This window comes from Leuresthes tenuis, unplaced genomic scaffold, assembly GCF_036924035.1.
Source record: "Leuresthes tenuis unplaced genomic scaffold, fLeuTen1.0.hap1 SCAF_1, whole genome shotgun sequence".
In the NCBI taxonomy this organism is placed as follows: Eukaryota; Metazoa; Chordata; class Actinopteri; order Atheriniformes; family Atherinopsidae; genus Leuresthes; species Leuresthes tenuis.
In genome coordinates this window covers 5,127,493-5,144,320 of record NW_027325355.1, presented here as the reverse complement: position 1 = coordinate 5,144,320, position 16,828 = coordinate 5,127,493, and the positions used below count along the sequence as shown (strand labels likewise).

At 41.0% G+C, this 16,828-nt stretch overlaps 2 protein-coding genes across 4 annotated transcripts in view; one reads left to right on the top strand and one right to left on the bottom strand.

The window, feature by feature from the left end:
• Positions 1–16,828, top strand: part of LOC140294513 (protein NLRC3-like) — a 1,060,349-nt gene that overhangs the window by 153,998 nt on the left and 889,523 nt on the right. The gene's annotated exons all lie outside the window — the stretch shown is intronic.
• The window catches only part of LOC140265576 (uncharacterized), a 180,399-nt gene continuing 166,393 nt past the window's right edge, over positions 2,823–16,828 (bottom strand). For all 3 annotated transcript variants that reach the window (XM_072379765.1, XM_072379330.1, XM_072386246.1), the window contains 12 exons: positions 10,769–10,815; positions 10,104–10,642; positions 9,705–9,751; positions 8,908–8,948; positions 8,744–8,805; positions 8,067–8,122; positions 7,555–7,769; positions 7,037–7,305; positions 6,652–6,768; positions 6,415–6,556; positions 4,144–4,190; positions 2,823–3,914 (listed from right to left, as the gene is read on the bottom strand). In XM_072379765.1, coding sequence (XP_072235866.1) covers positions 3,624–3,914; positions 4,144–4,190; positions 6,415–6,556; positions 6,652–6,768; positions 7,037–7,305; positions 7,555–7,769; positions 8,067–8,122; positions 8,744–8,805; positions 8,908–8,948; positions 9,705–9,751; positions 10,104–10,642; positions 10,769–10,815 — 1,873 coding nt within the window. In that variant the 3' untranslated portion in view covers positions 2,823–3,623. The remainder of the gene's footprint in view (positions 3,915–4,143; positions 4,191–6,414; positions 6,557–6,651; positions 6,769–7,036; positions 7,306–7,554; positions 7,770–8,066; positions 8,123–8,743; positions 8,806–8,907; positions 8,949–9,704; positions 9,752–10,103; positions 10,643–10,768; positions 10,816–16,828) is intronic.

Genomic DNA, 16,828 nt, shown 5'->3' with positions numbered 1-16,828 from the left:
TGAATTAAGGCAGCCAGAGCCAGCCTGGGAGCTGCCCGGAACAACCAGTGTGAGTCTGACAGCTGCTGACAAAAAAAGCTGAAACTTCCTTTCATTGCCCTCTGTCATTCGCTGGTTATACAGAAATGAGCTCCTGGGTACAAACTGGACTTTACTCTGACTCACCAACATCACAAAATGACTCCAAAAAAGATTGAAATCACAAACATGCTGGATAAACTTTTCAAGTTAGAAACAGCTTTAAATCCAGATGTTAGACGAGCAAACTTCTTTTGGCAAACTGACTTGATGCCCTCTTATTAAACTGAGCTTAAATACTGAGAATAAACCTATTTGTCAGAAAAAATGTTTGATCTTTAAATCAACAATATGAACCTTTGATTGGCCGCTCTTGAAGGTCCAGGATCAGGTGCTGAGAGTCATGGAGTCATGGACAGTTAGAGATGGTCATCTCACCTCTGAGCTTTGCTCTGGCTCTCATGTTCCCCACACAGAGTGGTTTTAGTGTCCTCACACTGATCCATGCTGCTGAATTCACATCAGCTCACACACACTTTCTACCTTCATCTGCAGAGGAAACACAAATCATTCATCTGCACATCAACTCAAATCCTCCTCTCCATCAGTTGGGCTGTAAAAAGATCAGCTGTTATACTTCCATAAGTCCACTAGAGGGAGGCATGGAGCTGCACAGTACATACATGAAACATTTACGACACACACTTTAACTCCCAGTAGTATATATCATCTTGTTGTCTGATTCCAGTTCCTCAGTAATCTGATAATCATGTAGATTTGTCTTTAAACTCAGGAGTGATCAAAGTTTATTCTGACATAAGAAGTGAACATGTTCCCCAAACATTACAGAGCAGAAACAAACAGGAAAGTTACTGAAGACAAAGTTCAGACTCACAGTTTGTTCAGAGCGCTGAAGCAGAGGACTCTCCACTCCACGGACTGAGGCACAGATAAGCTGCTTCTTGGAATGAGTTACAGCTCCACCTGTAATGGAGGAAGGAAATGGAGGTTTTCAAAATAAAAGTTCATTTTACCGGATGATTTTTTTTCCTGATACATGGATTGTCATATATAGTGATATATATCTAAATTCATCATTTTAGGAATGAAAACATGCATTCATGTTTGTGTTATTAGCAATTTAAATTTTTCACAGGCTTTTTAATGCTCTTTGAATTTTAAAGTTGCTGAATTTGGTTCCCCTTCATAGGAGACTTCTCAGGTGTTTTTGTAGTTTACGTCTGTATTTGTTGTCAGGAACTTATTTTCTTGCTTGCTTATGGAAGTTATCGTACATTTAGGTTTCTCTACCTCCATGAAGTACATTACTCAATAAATCCGACCTAAAGAAGAGTTTTTACATTTTCATTAATGTTGGAAAAAACATCCTGAAAACTTGAAGCAAAAACTGATGATATGCTAAGGTTAAAGGAACAGTGATGAGAATGTTATTATAACTTTAATGGCATAAATTGCAAACTACAATCAAATAAATAACCCCAAGCTTATCTTACCCTTTAAAGCATGTAGGAGAAACTAAGCTTGTCATTTAAAAACACTACAAAATGCTGAAGGTCCTCTGTAGAGACAGGAGTGTTTGGGCAGATAGAGTTAATGCAGTAACATGTTCATGCATGCCAGAGGTGGACACCCTCCATCTCCAGATGGCTGATTCTGAGGTGAGACATTGTTATGAATATTACATCACATGACTTCCATTTGATCTGTCTATATGCTGCAAACTGGAACTTCAACGTAAATCTGACATTTAAGACCAATCCAAACAGTCCATCTTAAACAGACGAACAACACATGAATAAATGAGTAAGTGATAAATAAGTGAATGATTAATGAAATGCATCCTCTTCTTATTTAATTTCAGACCACTTCACCTATCTTCCTTAAATGCATCAAATATTCATGAAAATTTGTTTCACACATTCAGAGCAGCTGCCCGACCTGTTCACCCTCAAATGATCCAAACTGGTTTTCCCACCAGATGAACTGACCCTGATCTGGATCAACGGAACCAGTTTCACAACCTTACTGCAGATCCCTGTCCAGTTCGAGTCAGCTGTTGCTAATGAGTGGATAAAGATGATCATGAACGGGATAAATTCAGTGCATCATTATTTTACTGGGAGACTTCTTCCGTTTGGCAACAGAAGGAACGATGTGCGGGACTCTAAATTCTCTTTGACCAAACGGTGGCTTTAAGAATGTTGTCTTTAGTCTCATTTGCATGAGTCTGTGTGGGTCCAGAGGGAAAATTTTATACAAAGTTCCTCAGAGGGAATGGATAGACACAAATGTTCATCAGAGCAACGAGAAAAACTTTTCATCTGAGGAAATACTCCATGCGCCACCATCGAGACTCTTCTGATGTTACAGGGAGCAAGTAGGGAATATGTATCATATAGGCTATCAATTTCACCTCAACACACTTCACATGATGGGCAAACAGAATTACTTTTAATATGTAGAATATGTACATTTATTCATTTCCTTCGATGAATTCTGCAGAAATATCAGTTTTAATGACAGAAACCATCACAAGTACAAAAAGTTGAACAAGTTTATATAAAAGGAAATAAACATGAGCAAATGATTACTGAAAAAGTTCAAGTGAAATAAAAAAAATGAGTCCTCTAACTCTGCCCTCAGCAATTTTCTCAGGAACAAACTATAGATTATCTGCTTAAACTGAACGTCGACGACAAATTTCAGATGCACGTTGATGTTGAAAATGGGAGTGGATTTATATGCCAGTGTTGAAAATAATAATAATAATAATAATAAGTCTGTTACATCATTACCTACTCAATGACATTTCAGTACGGGATTGACTCAACAAAGTGTTCTAGTAAAAAATAAAAAGTCTGCTATGGAATTAGTCAAAGTCACTGCAACATCACATAAAGTGGATAACAGCCTTTGGCTTATGTTTTCCTTTTTGACCATTACGGGCAACAAGCTAAACATCAGCCGATACCGAGGTTAGATCGATGCATCTGTGCAACCCGACTACAACTGTATAACTCATGGAACATGTTGGTGAGGTAAGGCTGATCCTAGCAAGGTAAATGAGCTCAGAGGACCCAAACATGAACAGCCAGTGAGGGTCAGCTGCTCCGCTACAGGACTTCACTACCTTTCAGCAAATGATATATGTACATATATCTGTGTGGTTATCTATGAATGTATTATATAAAGCGTGCTTGCTAAAGTTTCATCCTCGTTATGCACTCTGGGTTTACATGTATTGAAATGTCCTGTATAAATGAAGTTGTCATTGCCAAGGTGTCACCTCCCACTTCTTTCCAAGCGGCAGATACTGGTTGATTGTGAATATTTTACTCCTCTGGCTGAATTTGCCGGATTCATTTGAGGCAAACATTTGCATTAGACATGCTCCAATACCACCTTAAGATCCCCATAAGTTTGAGATAAGCATTGTAGAAAAAGGTGGACAGTTTGCCCAAGACAACTCATCTTCTTTTTTCAAACTTTTGGGAATTTACAACTTTTCAGGACATTGTGTCTAAGACAGATGAGTGGCAGGAAGTTCACTCTCCTCCTTCAACGCTTCCGTCACCACTTCTCTCTCACGGTTGATCCTCTTTTCCGGTGCTCAGCTTTCTCAACTCAGCAACGAGACTATTTTCCTGCATGTCTCCTAAAATGCTCTGCATCACCTGCATAGCTCCAGTTAAACCAAAATGCTGCACCATCAGAGAGACCACATCATGTCTTTTCACATTCGACAGCTCTGACTCTGCGATGGCCGGGATGTTGTTCCAGGATTCATCTGGTAGGTACCAAACAAATTTGTCAAAGTTATCGTCTTTCAAAGAGCTCAGGATTTTAAGGAGGTCCTTCTTCTTCCTCTTGGTTTCCTGGTTAAAAAAAAATAAAATAATAATAAAATTACCATTCACCCTGGACTTTCTGCCATCAGTGTTTCAGGCAGTGTTCTTAAGGTTCACAAACTTCTCTTATTTACTTTACCTACAGGACCAGCAACGGCCATTTGTGCATCTTTGGATTATGAATGCACACTTATTTACCTGGCTTAGTAAATTTGTTATCTATCAAAACACTGTGTCTGAACTGAGACCACCTCACCTGTGCTGAGACTCTGACCCTCACTGAAACATCCCTCTGTAGAGGATCTGTACAAAGAAACAGAACAAAACAGAATAAATACTGGTCAATAATTGAAAAACCTTTTAAAACTTAAATAGTCTTCAAATGAAAGTCACGTGTCAAAGCACATTTACTATTGCTGTGTCTAATCCCACATTGCAGGTGTGGTTTAGTTGTTTGCAGTTAGGGTATAGGCCTATAGAATGTGTCTGCAAGAAGTTTCTGCTTAAAATGTAATGCATATCATTCATTTTACTATGGTTTTAAACCTGTAGTTTATTGGACTGTTTCAGTGCCCCTATGGTTAAATAAAACTCAAAATCTGTTTCTCCCAAATCCCATTTTAGAGAGCTGGCATTAAACCTAGACCAGGCTAGACCAGAGTTGTCAGTGTAGCCTCAGAAATGTGCACCGTCTGTGCAGCCGCTCAAAAGATGGCTGCCCTGCCCGAGGACTTCACCAGCATCCAGCTCACCTGCATGTCTTCACTGCACTCGACTCCACATTACCTGCCTGAACCAGTTAGGCTGAAGGCTGCGCAATGTTCCAAAGTTCATGTTTCTCTGGGTCATGATATATCATGACATAATATTCTCCACATTTATCTGGGAACACAAGGCTACAAGATGTCCTTCACCTGGTTCCTGTTGGTTGTCTTCATGTCCTTGACTGACTTTGGAGTTGGTGAAGTAGTTGAAGTATGACTTCTTCTGCTGACCCAGAGTGTTAGATCAGTATGGTCAGAGTCTGTACATTCACTGCTGCTCTGAGCCTCAGATAACAGAGAGTCCTTTCTGATCCCGCATCTCGTTCAGTCAGTTGTAATTTGTAAAAAATATACATATTTTCACCTCCATTTCATATTTTCCCACATACAGTCGGATGAAACTGTTAATTTCTTACACTGACAAGCATTGATCTCCAGCTATAACTTGGAAAATACCCCAACAGAGCAGCTCCTGATACAGATGTTTAGATGTTTAAGCCACATGGAGAAATCATTGAGCTTATTCTTAATGGACTGAACATTAGCTGTTGTGCTCTGCAGTGAACGCTCACACTTCCTCTCTGTGTTTATATTAGACAAAAACAACATGAAAGCACAGTAACTTGTTTAAAATTGGTATTAAAGTTTCCACCGTTCCTGAATGTCTCACATAAATCATAGGCAATACAACTAAAGCCAAAGGTAACATTATCCACATCTGCAATGAAAGTAAGGAATCTAAGTAACTTAAACACAGGATATAGGGTATCTATTGTATGAAATACAACTAAACTCAGGGTGAAAAGACCTCTGCAGCATACAGGTTATTGGAATGTTGAATTAATAACAGTCAGCCACTAAATCTGTAGCTTGAAATCATGCAAGTCAATTTTGCTCATGGTCCTAAGAGAGCAAAGCATCACTATGTCAGCCAGTGGGCAGTTCCAGAACTTTGATTAGGAAGTTTGTCTTAAGTCTGTTTGAATGGATCGATCTGAAGAACCTGTTTGATGGGAGGAGTTTAAAAAGGTGTCCACGGTGGATAATGTTGTTAATGTTATTCTGTACCCTCCTCACGTGAGTACTATGAGGATGTTCTGATGATTTCCTGTGCTGTTTCCACAAATTACTGCAACTGAAAGCAATCCAGTTCATCCAAATCACAGTAGATATTTTCTAACTCCTTTAAACAGATTTAGTACCTAATGATTACACCAGGGTTCCTTGTTGGACTAAAGCTGAAATGTTCATCTTTCCTTGTATACAAAACATCTGCTAAATGACTAGATGCAATCAGAAAGTTGAGGATCTTGTTGTGAACTTTGCTGCAATTGTTGTACAAGGCTTTCATACCCTTTTGAGATAATTATCTGTAAAAAAAAAAAAGGCAGACCAGATTCTGTGGGAGGTTGCTCTCCTGATCTTCCTCAGTAAATAAGGAAACATTTCCATAGGTCTCCTTTTTGTGTAGGAACCTGAGAAACTGTGAGCAAAAGTAGTTCAAAGAACTGTTTTATTGGGTCATCTTTATCTGTTTGTTAGGTTTTAACCTCACATTCAGCTTTGCAGTTGTAGTGATGTGATTAAAAAAACTGAGGTGATACAGTCTCAGACAGGGACTGAAAGGGAGGAAATAACAGGCCATTTTTCCTCACATTTCAAACTGAAACACATTGACAATAACTCTGACTGGAAAGGGGAACTAAATGGGATGTAATCCTTTCAAAATATCCCTGCATCAAAAGGAGAGTGAATATTTTTACCTGTCGGAAAAAAACTGCGTTTCCAAACTTCCATCCCGTTTTTATCTTTGACCATCAAAGTCACTTTCTTTGGGATGAAAGTCAAGAAAACCTCAAATGTGGGATGGTAATTGGGTCCTGTCTTTGTGCGAAACTGTACACTCTGAAAACAAACAGAAACACGTCATTATTTCGCCATTATTGCTTCTAAACTGTGACTCTACTATGAACACAGTTGTGGGCTGTGACTTGGCTCACCTCAGGCTGGATCATCAAGGCCTCGGGTTCACAGTGTACACTGTAGCTTTGACCATGGGTGAGAAGACAGTCAGCGGCGATCTTGATTTGCTCAGAATCTTCATGCTGAGCAGCAACCTTTTTATATAACAGGAGCAGTTATGAGGGCAGAAATATATAAAAAGAGATTGAACAGAGACCTAGGATAAATAATACTAATTAGTTATTAAAAACAGCAGCTCTCTGATATTAACAATGAATAAGAAAGAATCAGCAATGAGAATCAAATTGTAACAGTTTCGAGCTATAAACAGAATTTCCATTCAGCCCTGACAACATCATGAAAGAGTGACTGAGCAGAGGCATTCCACTTTAGTCAGGCGTAATACGCATCTTTTAGCTTTACCTCTGGCAGAGGGATGTTCTCCTGCAGCAAAAGCACATCCAGTGTTGGAGGCCCTCTAACTGGAGGTCTGAGGAACAGCAGGATTTGGCCGTTTACTGGCTCAGTGATTTTCAGAAATCTGAGGACAGCGTCCCAGAGGAGGCCAAGCGAGGATAGGTGGGGGACGTTCACAACTACATGAGTGTCTGTGATCTTCAGTGGCTTCAGGATGCTCATTCCATCAGAATCAGTGATGTGTGCAACAGTCAACAGGCCATCGAAGCGCAGGGCTGTGAAAACAGAGCTGTTAAACTTCTGTCCTTTCTATTTTTGTGCTGTCAACAAGCCTCCCTCTAACCTTTGCCTTTTCTTTTTCTAGTTTCTAATCATTTATTGGCCTCATGTGGATTTAATGCTTTGCTTCAGCTCCTTTACAATGCCATGTTTTCTGCCACTTTAGTGAATGAATGACAGACTTAACTAACTTTCAAACAAATCTTTGCAACCTTATGAAGCATTGAGGACACGACAGTTCTCACCATTTTGTGTTTCACAGTGTGGGAGGTGGAGCTGACGGACTGCACCCTCAGAACATGCGATGTTGAACAGCAGCCCTGCGGGGGTCTTGCCAGCTGACTGTAGGAGACTGTTGGACCACTGGACAGTCCTGTACAGCAGCTCTGTCTTCTGAGTTGTAACAAACACCATTCTGGTCAGAGTGCACTGGAAAACACCTGGACCAGGACACCAGAACCTGGAAGACATGGAAGGACTTGGTGATTTCAAAATTAGAAATTTTCAATTTAAAAATTCTGAAAATCAGACACATTTCAGAGAAGCAAGGAGGGTGGGCCTGATGGCCTAATCAACAATGGGATTCAGGGGATTGACACGTATAAGCCAACAAACCAGCTCCAATCCCAAAATATTCTACTTAAAATGGGACTTAATACTGTTAAAGTGCAGCAAAAGTGTCAAACAGAGTTGAGACATTCTTGAGCTTACCTTTTGATTACAAAGAAAACTACTAAAAACTACAGAATAAAATTACCTGTATGAGATTTGTGAACATTCAGTTTCCATTTCAGGTGTAAAGCTTGTTGGAAGCTGCAATACAGGAACAGCATTAGTCAGGTTATGTTAAATAACCTATGTGTACAAAAAAATATTCAGTTGCTGTCCAAATCTATCTAAAGCATGAGCTACAGTTATTATACAGTATATCATAATATTATTAACATTATACAGTTTAAAGTAGCATTTAATGTGATGAAGCTTGATGCACCCTAACAAGATAAAGCTCATCTGCTCAGTGCACAGACTGTAAATAAAATACGGATGAGGCTATCATGACATAAACCCCTGCATGCTCTGAATGCGATCATGAATCAAACTAAAGGATCCGTTAGAATATTTTCATGAATTTGTGACAGTGTCTAATTCAAAGATTTATTTTGAATTTATTTTTCTTGGTTCTTGGAGATGTTTTACCTCTCATCAGAAAGGCTTTATGTTGCCCTTATTAAAGCTCTTAGGATTATAGCAAGACTTGGACAACTTGGAGAAGATTGGCTTAATGTCTGACAACTTTTTATTATGTTATTATTATACACAAGCGTTACAGAAGCTCCCAGCTTTAGTAAATAACGATGGGAAATGTATTTTCCTTGACCTGCTGAGTGTTACAGCCCTTAAATCTGTATAGAAAAAAGAAATTTAGTCTCTTACCTCCATCAGTTCTGTGTCATCCTCAGACAAATCAGACTTGGATGTTTTGATGTCAGTGACACCTAAGAGGAGAAGACAAAAAAAACAAAAACGTTACAGAAATGTCAAAAGTTGAGGGTGAATTCCATGGATTCATTATAAGGAGACACAGCTTCAATACTCACAGGTTTGGTCTCTTGAGGCTGTAACTGCACCTCCATCAGTTCTGCAAAGATAAACAGCAGTTAATGGAAAAGAGACTGTAAGTTGGGTTTTAAGGATCAGATGTGCCTTTAATTGTTTCTCATAGACATAAATACAACATTAACTATGAAAATTAACAGCTATGCCAAAGTTTTTATTACTGTGCTGAAATAAAAAGGGCAAACAAAGTGTTCTGATGATTTCCTGCCACTTACAGAGAGAGGATACAGTATTCGCTTAAATGTGGGTGTAGCTTTAAGTCTGGTGAAGGTACAGAATCAGTCCGTTATAGTGAGTTTTATAAATTAATTTAGTATGAAAGCCAAATTCAACCTACAGAAGCTTGTTGTGCTTTGCTGATAACTGGTTGATAGTTATTCCCTGCTTCTTTACAGCAGAGCCAAAATACAAACAGTTGGTACAGATAACAAGCTGAGAAAAAGAGCGTCTTTTAGACGCTCACTGGAATATTTGTCTCAGATTGTTGTTGTTTCTTAATGATATTGCATAGTTTATGGTTGTTTTGTTTGTGTCATTACTGACAGAGATGCTGATTTTATAGAAAAATCTGAATTTCTTGCACAAGATTAAATTACTGTTTTTAAAAAAATGTTCTTTTACATAGTTGAATGCCAATAAATTAATCTTAAATCTCCTTCATGTGTTTTGAAAACGGATATGTTTGCCTGTTGTTTGATGGTAAACGACTTTGGTTGTTGAGGAAAGTGAGGAACATACAGGAATAATGAGATTTCTTTCTTTATTCAGGAGCTCATACCTGTATGATACGCTGGCAGACTCAGACAGAAGTTTGGGTCTGGCATCCTGAAATGGACAAAATTAGTATCAGAACACTGTGGGACAAGCAAGAACTGGCTTCCCAAACAATTTGTAACGGATCATTTTAATTCTTCACTACTTCATCAAATGAGATAAAGACACATTACTTTACATGTAACTGATACACCAATATTCACCGGATTACAGATCCTGTATTAATAACTTAGGGAGTGGAAGAGGAAGAATTTTCCAAGGAATCATTCAGAACTAATCCAGATATAAATAAACTGACTGAAGATATCAAGGGGAAAACCTTTCTTTTACTGAAAAGGAAAAAGATAGGTTAATACTGTTATTAATTATATTCTCTAACGGGAATATATTTTTTACACTCAACTGAGTTTAGTGAGACTGAGGAACCCGGCCAGACTCCAAATCCAGGATGCAAAGGTTCTTCAGTGAATGTGGTGTTGAAGGTGTGGAGGTGGATCAGTGTGTCAGAGGAGACTCTGTAGAAGGACAGAGTGCCAGCAGGACGGTCCACATACACTGCTGCTCTGTGAGAGACAGAGGAGGAGGAGGAGGAGGAGGAGATGGGTGTTGTTTTTTTGTTGTGCCTGATAGAGTAACGGCCATCATCAGAGCACCTCAGACTCCAGGACTGATCATTACTTCCAAACACACAGTCAGTTCTGTCTCCTCTCCTGCTGATTCCTCTGTAAGTCACTGATACATCAACTCCTCCTCTCCACTCGACCTCCCAGTAACAGCGACCAGTCAGACCATTTCTACACAGCAGCTGAGGCCAAAAGTCAAATCTGTCTGGATGATCAGGATATGACTGAAACTCCTCCGCATCTGTCACCTTCCTGTTGTTTTCAGACAGTTTCAGTCTTCTGTTCACTGTGTTTGTGTCGATTGTGAGTTGACAGGAATCTGATGGAGAGAACAAACACAATCCAGCTGCAGTTATTGATCTATCATCTGTTCACTTTGATCAATGAGTGATGTGACAGTGTGAAGATGGTTGGATGTCATGAATCAGATGAAGAACACACTTACACTTCCTCAGACCTGGTGTCAACCATCGTTCTCCAGCAGGCTCCACCCTGAAAGGAGGAGGGGGGTCAGAGCAGCACAGTCTCTTTCAGCATGCAAACATGGACATTACATGGCTCTCACACACATTGTTCTACACAGAGAAAGGAACAGTCCAACATCTGGACACATCCACTGGAATTTAGCATCTGGAAACTAGAATGAAAGCTGTTTGATCAACACAGACACGTACAAAACTGCTTCTTTCAACCATCTTCTCATTTTCATCTCTTCACATATGAAGAACACTGAAAAAATTCCTCTTGAAAATCACATCTCTCAGGAACTTTTTACATTTACATTACATTTACAACATCTACATTTTACATTCAGCACAATATGAAGATTTTCTTCTTGATTAAAGATTTGTTTGTCAACTTCTGATGGTCAAGGTCAAATTTATTTATAGCTACATTTGTAATGTAAATGTATTTTATATATACAGTCCTTTACAACAATCCTTTCGGTGTACCAAAGTGAGTACAAACTAAAAGTGTCCATCAGCTTTCAGTGTGCTAAGCCAGAATAAACATGTAATGGACCTACCACCATACAGTGAATATACTATTCTGATATAATATAATATAATATAAGACAGTATCATATCAGTGAAGCCTTGTAGGTCTTGTTGTTCAAAGACAATCCAATATGTGAGGGCGATGCAGGATTGCAGCTGAGAAAAAGCATCGTCTGGCCAGGTTTTAACAGTCCCTGTAACTGGCTTGGTTTGCTTCCTGAGGTGTGTGTAGGCCAGGATACGTGGGCGTGGAAATTGTCACAGCCACTTCTGTGACGCCTGGTCCTTGTCTCACCTGTGTTCGGTAGCTCAGTAGCCGACTATGCCATTGAGTTCTCCACCTTGGCAATGGAGAGCGGCTGGGATAAATCTACGTTGATGTGAATATTTCTTCGCTCCCTGAATGACAATTTGAGGGATGAACTGGGGGCTCGGGTTGAGTCTGAGTCCCTGGCCGATCTAATAGACCTTGCGAGGTGGTTGGACAACCGTGCGAGAAAGACGCCGGGAGCGTGACCGGACCGTCATTCACTTCCACCTGTAACTCGTTTTTTGATTCTGCCTCTGGCCAACAGGTGGCGGTTTCCACTCCAGCAGATGGTCATACTCTTGTTGTCCTGCTCCCTCCTGAAACCACGCAGCTTGGACTGGCCAGATGATCTCGAACTGAGCGTCAACGGAGACTTCATGGGAGGCTGTGCTTTCATTGTAGCCAACCTGGCCAAATTTAAGAGAACTGCCAAAAGCCTAGGCTCACCTGAGGAAGGAGGTACCCAGGTGAGCCAAGATTCCAGTTTTTTCCCTTCCACACGTACTCAGTTGTCTGCCTTTTTGTTTTGTAACCTTAAGGAGGTGGGCATAAACCCCTTTGTGGTTTCTGGGGCAGATGAGAATTTCATAGCGGCGGATTTTGTTGAACTGCATAATATTCTTGTTGTGTCACTTACAGTGCCTCGTAAGGTAAATGCTCTAGACGGTAGGTTATTGTCTGTAATTACTTACCAGACTGTTCCTTTATCACTACTTATCTCTGGTAACCACCATGAGCTGATCAGTTTTTTTTATTATGCCTGCTCCTCATACTCCTGTGGTTTTAGCTCTCCCCTGGCTTAGACTGCACAATCCCAACACTGAATGGACACAGAGCACAATCATTAGCTGGTCACACTCTTTGTCTTAGATATGCTGTTCCAGCCTCGAGCCCTCCTGCCATAGTTCCTTCTGTCTCTCCTGATCTTTCTAGGGTTCCTCCTTGCTATCACAACTTGGCTGAGGTATTTAGCAAACATTAAGCTCTCTCTCTCCCACCACACTGTCCCTATGACTGCCGCATAGACTTATTGCCTGGGTCTCCTCTCCCCTCCAGCCATCTTTACAACCTGTCCCATCCTAAGAGAGAGACTATGGAGAAGTACATATGGGAGTCATTGACAGCAGGTATCATTCGCCCCTCTTCCTCCCCTGTAGGTGCTGGGGTTTTTTTGTGTCTAAGAAAGACAAGACATTGAGCCCCTGCATTGACTATCGTGGTATGAACATTACTACTGTCAAGAATAAGTATCCCCTGCCACTATCAGATTCAGCTTTCCAGTCCCTTCACCAAGCCACTGTCTTTTCTAAACTAGATCTTCGTAATGCATACCATCTTGTCCGTAATCGAGAGGGGGATGAGTGGAAAACGGCATTCAACACACCTCTTGGCCATTTCAAGTATTTGGTCATGCCTTTTGGGTTAACTAATGCACCGGCAGTTTTTCAGTCCTTAGTTAATGAGGTACTCCGTGACATGCTCAACCGTTTTGTTTTTGTTTATTTGGATGACATTTCAGTTTTTTCTAGCAAACTAGAGGAAAATAGCAAGCATGTCAGACTAGTTCTCCAAAGATTGCTTGAGAACCGACTCTTTGTCAAAGCTGAGAAGTGCCAATTTCATGTCCAGTCAGTCTCTTTTTTGGGCTTTGTCACCGAAAAGGGACAGAATCCCTCAGATCCAGCCAAGGTAAGGGCAGTGGTTGAGTGGCCAGTACCTGAAAACCGCAAACAACTTCAGCGTTTCCTTGGTTTTGCTCATTTTTACAGGCGCTTTATTAGAAATCTTAATAAAGTAGCCGCACCACTCACCCAACTTACCTCCACCTCAAGCCCTTTTACCTGACTTATGAACCAATGGCCCGCTGGCTTACTGAACCCTCTCAGCATCCCGTAAAGACCTTAGTCTCACATCGCTGTGGATTTTGTCTCTGGTCTGCCTCCTGCAGGTAACTCGTTCATCTTTACTATTATTGATAATTTTTCTAAGGCTGTGCATTTTGTACCATTGTCGAAGCTCCCTTCTGCTCTGAAGACTGCTGAGTTCTTAGTTCACCATGTTTTTCGTCTCCATAGTATCCCCGTGGATATAGTTTCTGATCAGGGACCCCAGTTTTTATCCCAGGTCTGGCGAACATTTTGTGGAGCATTGGGGGTGAGGGTCACCACGGTTTATTGTTTGGATACCATCCTTAGTCAAACGGCCAGACAGAATGGGCCAACCAGGACCTGGAGGTCGCTTTAAGATGTGTGTGTACACGTAACCCATCCTCCTGGAGTGTTCAGCTACCGTGGGTGGAGTATGCTCATAACACTCTCTCTACATCTGCTACCGGTAAGTCACCATTCATGGTAATGTATGGTTTTCAACCCCTATTTCATTGGTCCTTTTCCAGTGGCCAGAATCATTAATCCCTCAGCTGTACGTCTTAAGCTCCCCGACTCCCTTAAGGTACACCCCAATTTTCATGTATCCCTCTTGAAGACAGTTATCTCTCGTGCACTTAGCCCTCCAGCCGAACCCCCTCCTCCCCCCCGGTCATGGATGGCCATCAAGTCAGATTCTGAATGTCAGACGTCATGGCAAGGGTTTCCAGTTTTTGGTTGAGTGGGAGGGTTATGTGCCAGGGGAGTGTTTTTGGTTTCCATGCCTGTTCATTCTGGACCACTCACTCATCACTGATGTAAGTACTGTCACAGCCACTGCTGTGACACCTGGTCCTTGACTGACCTGTGTTCCATCTTCCCTTGATTGCCCCATTAGTTTAAATACCTGGTCTTCTCTGCCATTATTCGCTAGTGTATTAATGTTTTTTCCACACTTCATTAGGGTGTGACAGAAATATGGGCATAAAAACCCAGATGTGGTAGTGGGATTGCTCTATATGCACATTTGAAATTGCAGTATACACGGTCCACTGTATTGACCTCTCTGGTGGCACATCCATCTATCCATCCATTTTTGTCTGCTTATCCGAGGTCAAGTTGCCGAGGCAACAGGTCCAGGAGGGAAATCCAGACATCACTCCCCAGCGACACTCTCCAGCTCCTCATGTAGGATCTCGAGTCATTCCCAGGCCAGAAGGGATATATCATCCCAGGATATATAAGGCGACCAGGATTCATCTTAACTAGATGAGCAGTGTTCCTTCCGAGTTCCCTCCAGATGGCTGAGCTCCTCACCCTATCTCTAAGGCTGAAGGAAACCCATTTCAGCTGCTTGTGGCCAATGGACCAGTAAATAAAAGTAAATAAAAAACTTTGCCTTTCTGCTCAGCTCCTTCTTCACCGTAACAGACGAGAGAAGCACCGTCATTATCGCCGATGAAGACTGAATCCGTCCATCTTCCACTTCTTCCTGCTATTACTCATGAACAAGCTACCCAGATACTTAAACTCCTCCGCCTGAGGTAAGAACTCATCCCCAACCCAGAGAAAGCATTTCACCTTTTTCCAGTTGAGAACCATGACCTTGGATTTGGAAGTGCTGAAACCTCATCCTGGTTGCTTCACACTCAGCTACGATCTGCTCCAGTGCACGCTGAAGGTCCTGGCTTGAAGAAGCCAACAGAACCAAAACAAAAAAGTAGAGATGCGATGCTGGGGTTTGCAAACCAGATGCCCTCCTCTCCATGACTACACTTTGAGATCCTGTCCATGAAAATCACAAACAGGATCGGTGACAAGGGGCAGAGTCCACCACGCACTGTAAACAAATTCAACTTAGTTCAACTTAGTGTTCAACTTAGTGTCTCATTGTATTTATACAGGGAACGGATAGTACGTAAAAGCAACTCTGGTACCCCATACTCCCTCAGCACCATCGGGGACCACCGTCATAAGCCTTTTGCAAGTCTACAAACTGCATGTAAACTGGATGGTTAAACTCCCATAATGCCCTCAGAAATTCTGCAAGGGTAAAGATCTAGTCCTGGCTATTCATTTGACGGCCTCTGGGTCCAGCCCCTGAGGATTTTTGTACCGGCTCTTAGAGTGTACTGTAATTATCAGATATGGATAGTCTCATATAGTGCATGACTATGACTAATTGTACATTCTCCCATGCAGTAGGAGGTGGTATGTGCATGTTTAAGAGGAAATCATCAGAAATTGCCATTCGCAGCAAGCTTTAGTGCAACGCTCTGACTTGTTTCTTTCAAGCATGAAGGTTGGCTAACAAGACAAAAATCTCTCTCTATACCTTAAAAAAAAAAAAAAAGTTGACTCGGAGAATGGACAGAAAAATATGCATTTATTGCTGTTGATGCAAATCCAGTCTGCTTAATCTGCAATGAGTGCCTTGCTGAGTGCAAGGAGTATAATTTGAGAAGGCATTTCAACATGATGCATGCTAAATTTCATGCTACTTTCCCACCGGACTCTGCTGCATGGAGGCAGAAGATATGCATTTTGTCACGTGCAAAGACGTTGTATATTGTTCCCGGGCTTGTACGGATCAAGACAGAGCAACGGTGGCATCGTTACAAGCGGCATTGAAAATTGGGAAAAAAGAAAAAGCAGTTTCCCAGATAGTCAAGGAATGCATGTTAGCATCCATTAATGAGGTGGTATTTGTTGGCGCACTTGGAATTGAAGTTGTTTGTCATTTAAATGAATGAAAATGTAAACAACTGATATGGCTCGCCTAAACTGGGTGCAATTTGAATTACATTGCCTTAATAAAATACCATGAACTGTTATGTTGTTATAATTCTTTTCTGTACCATACTAGGCACTTTGGCATTATTTTTGTTGGTGGAGATAAATTTGATGTTGCCTGTCACTTAAATGAGTGCAATCTTAAATATTTGTGATTTGGCTGACCTAGACTGATTGATAAGGTGTCAGATTTATGTTCAAAATGGACAAAAGTTAGTTCAGTAATTGTCCATGTTTGGATTTATGTGCATATATTGTTCTGCATTTTCTACCAAATAGAATATATTTACTTCTTCAGGATATAGTTGTAATTTCTTTATTTGTTATCGTGATTACTCATATTCTCTGGCCCCTTATTTTGCCTCAGATTCATGAACTGGCCCCAATTCCAAATTAATTGAATAGCCCTGATCTCGTCTATTGTTCCATGAAGTGGGCAAAAGCCATACTGCTCCTTCTGAACCCCAGTTTTGGAGAGCCTCCTCTCCAACGCCGTGGAGTAAACTTTCCCAGGGAGGCTGGGTAGTGTAATCCCCCTG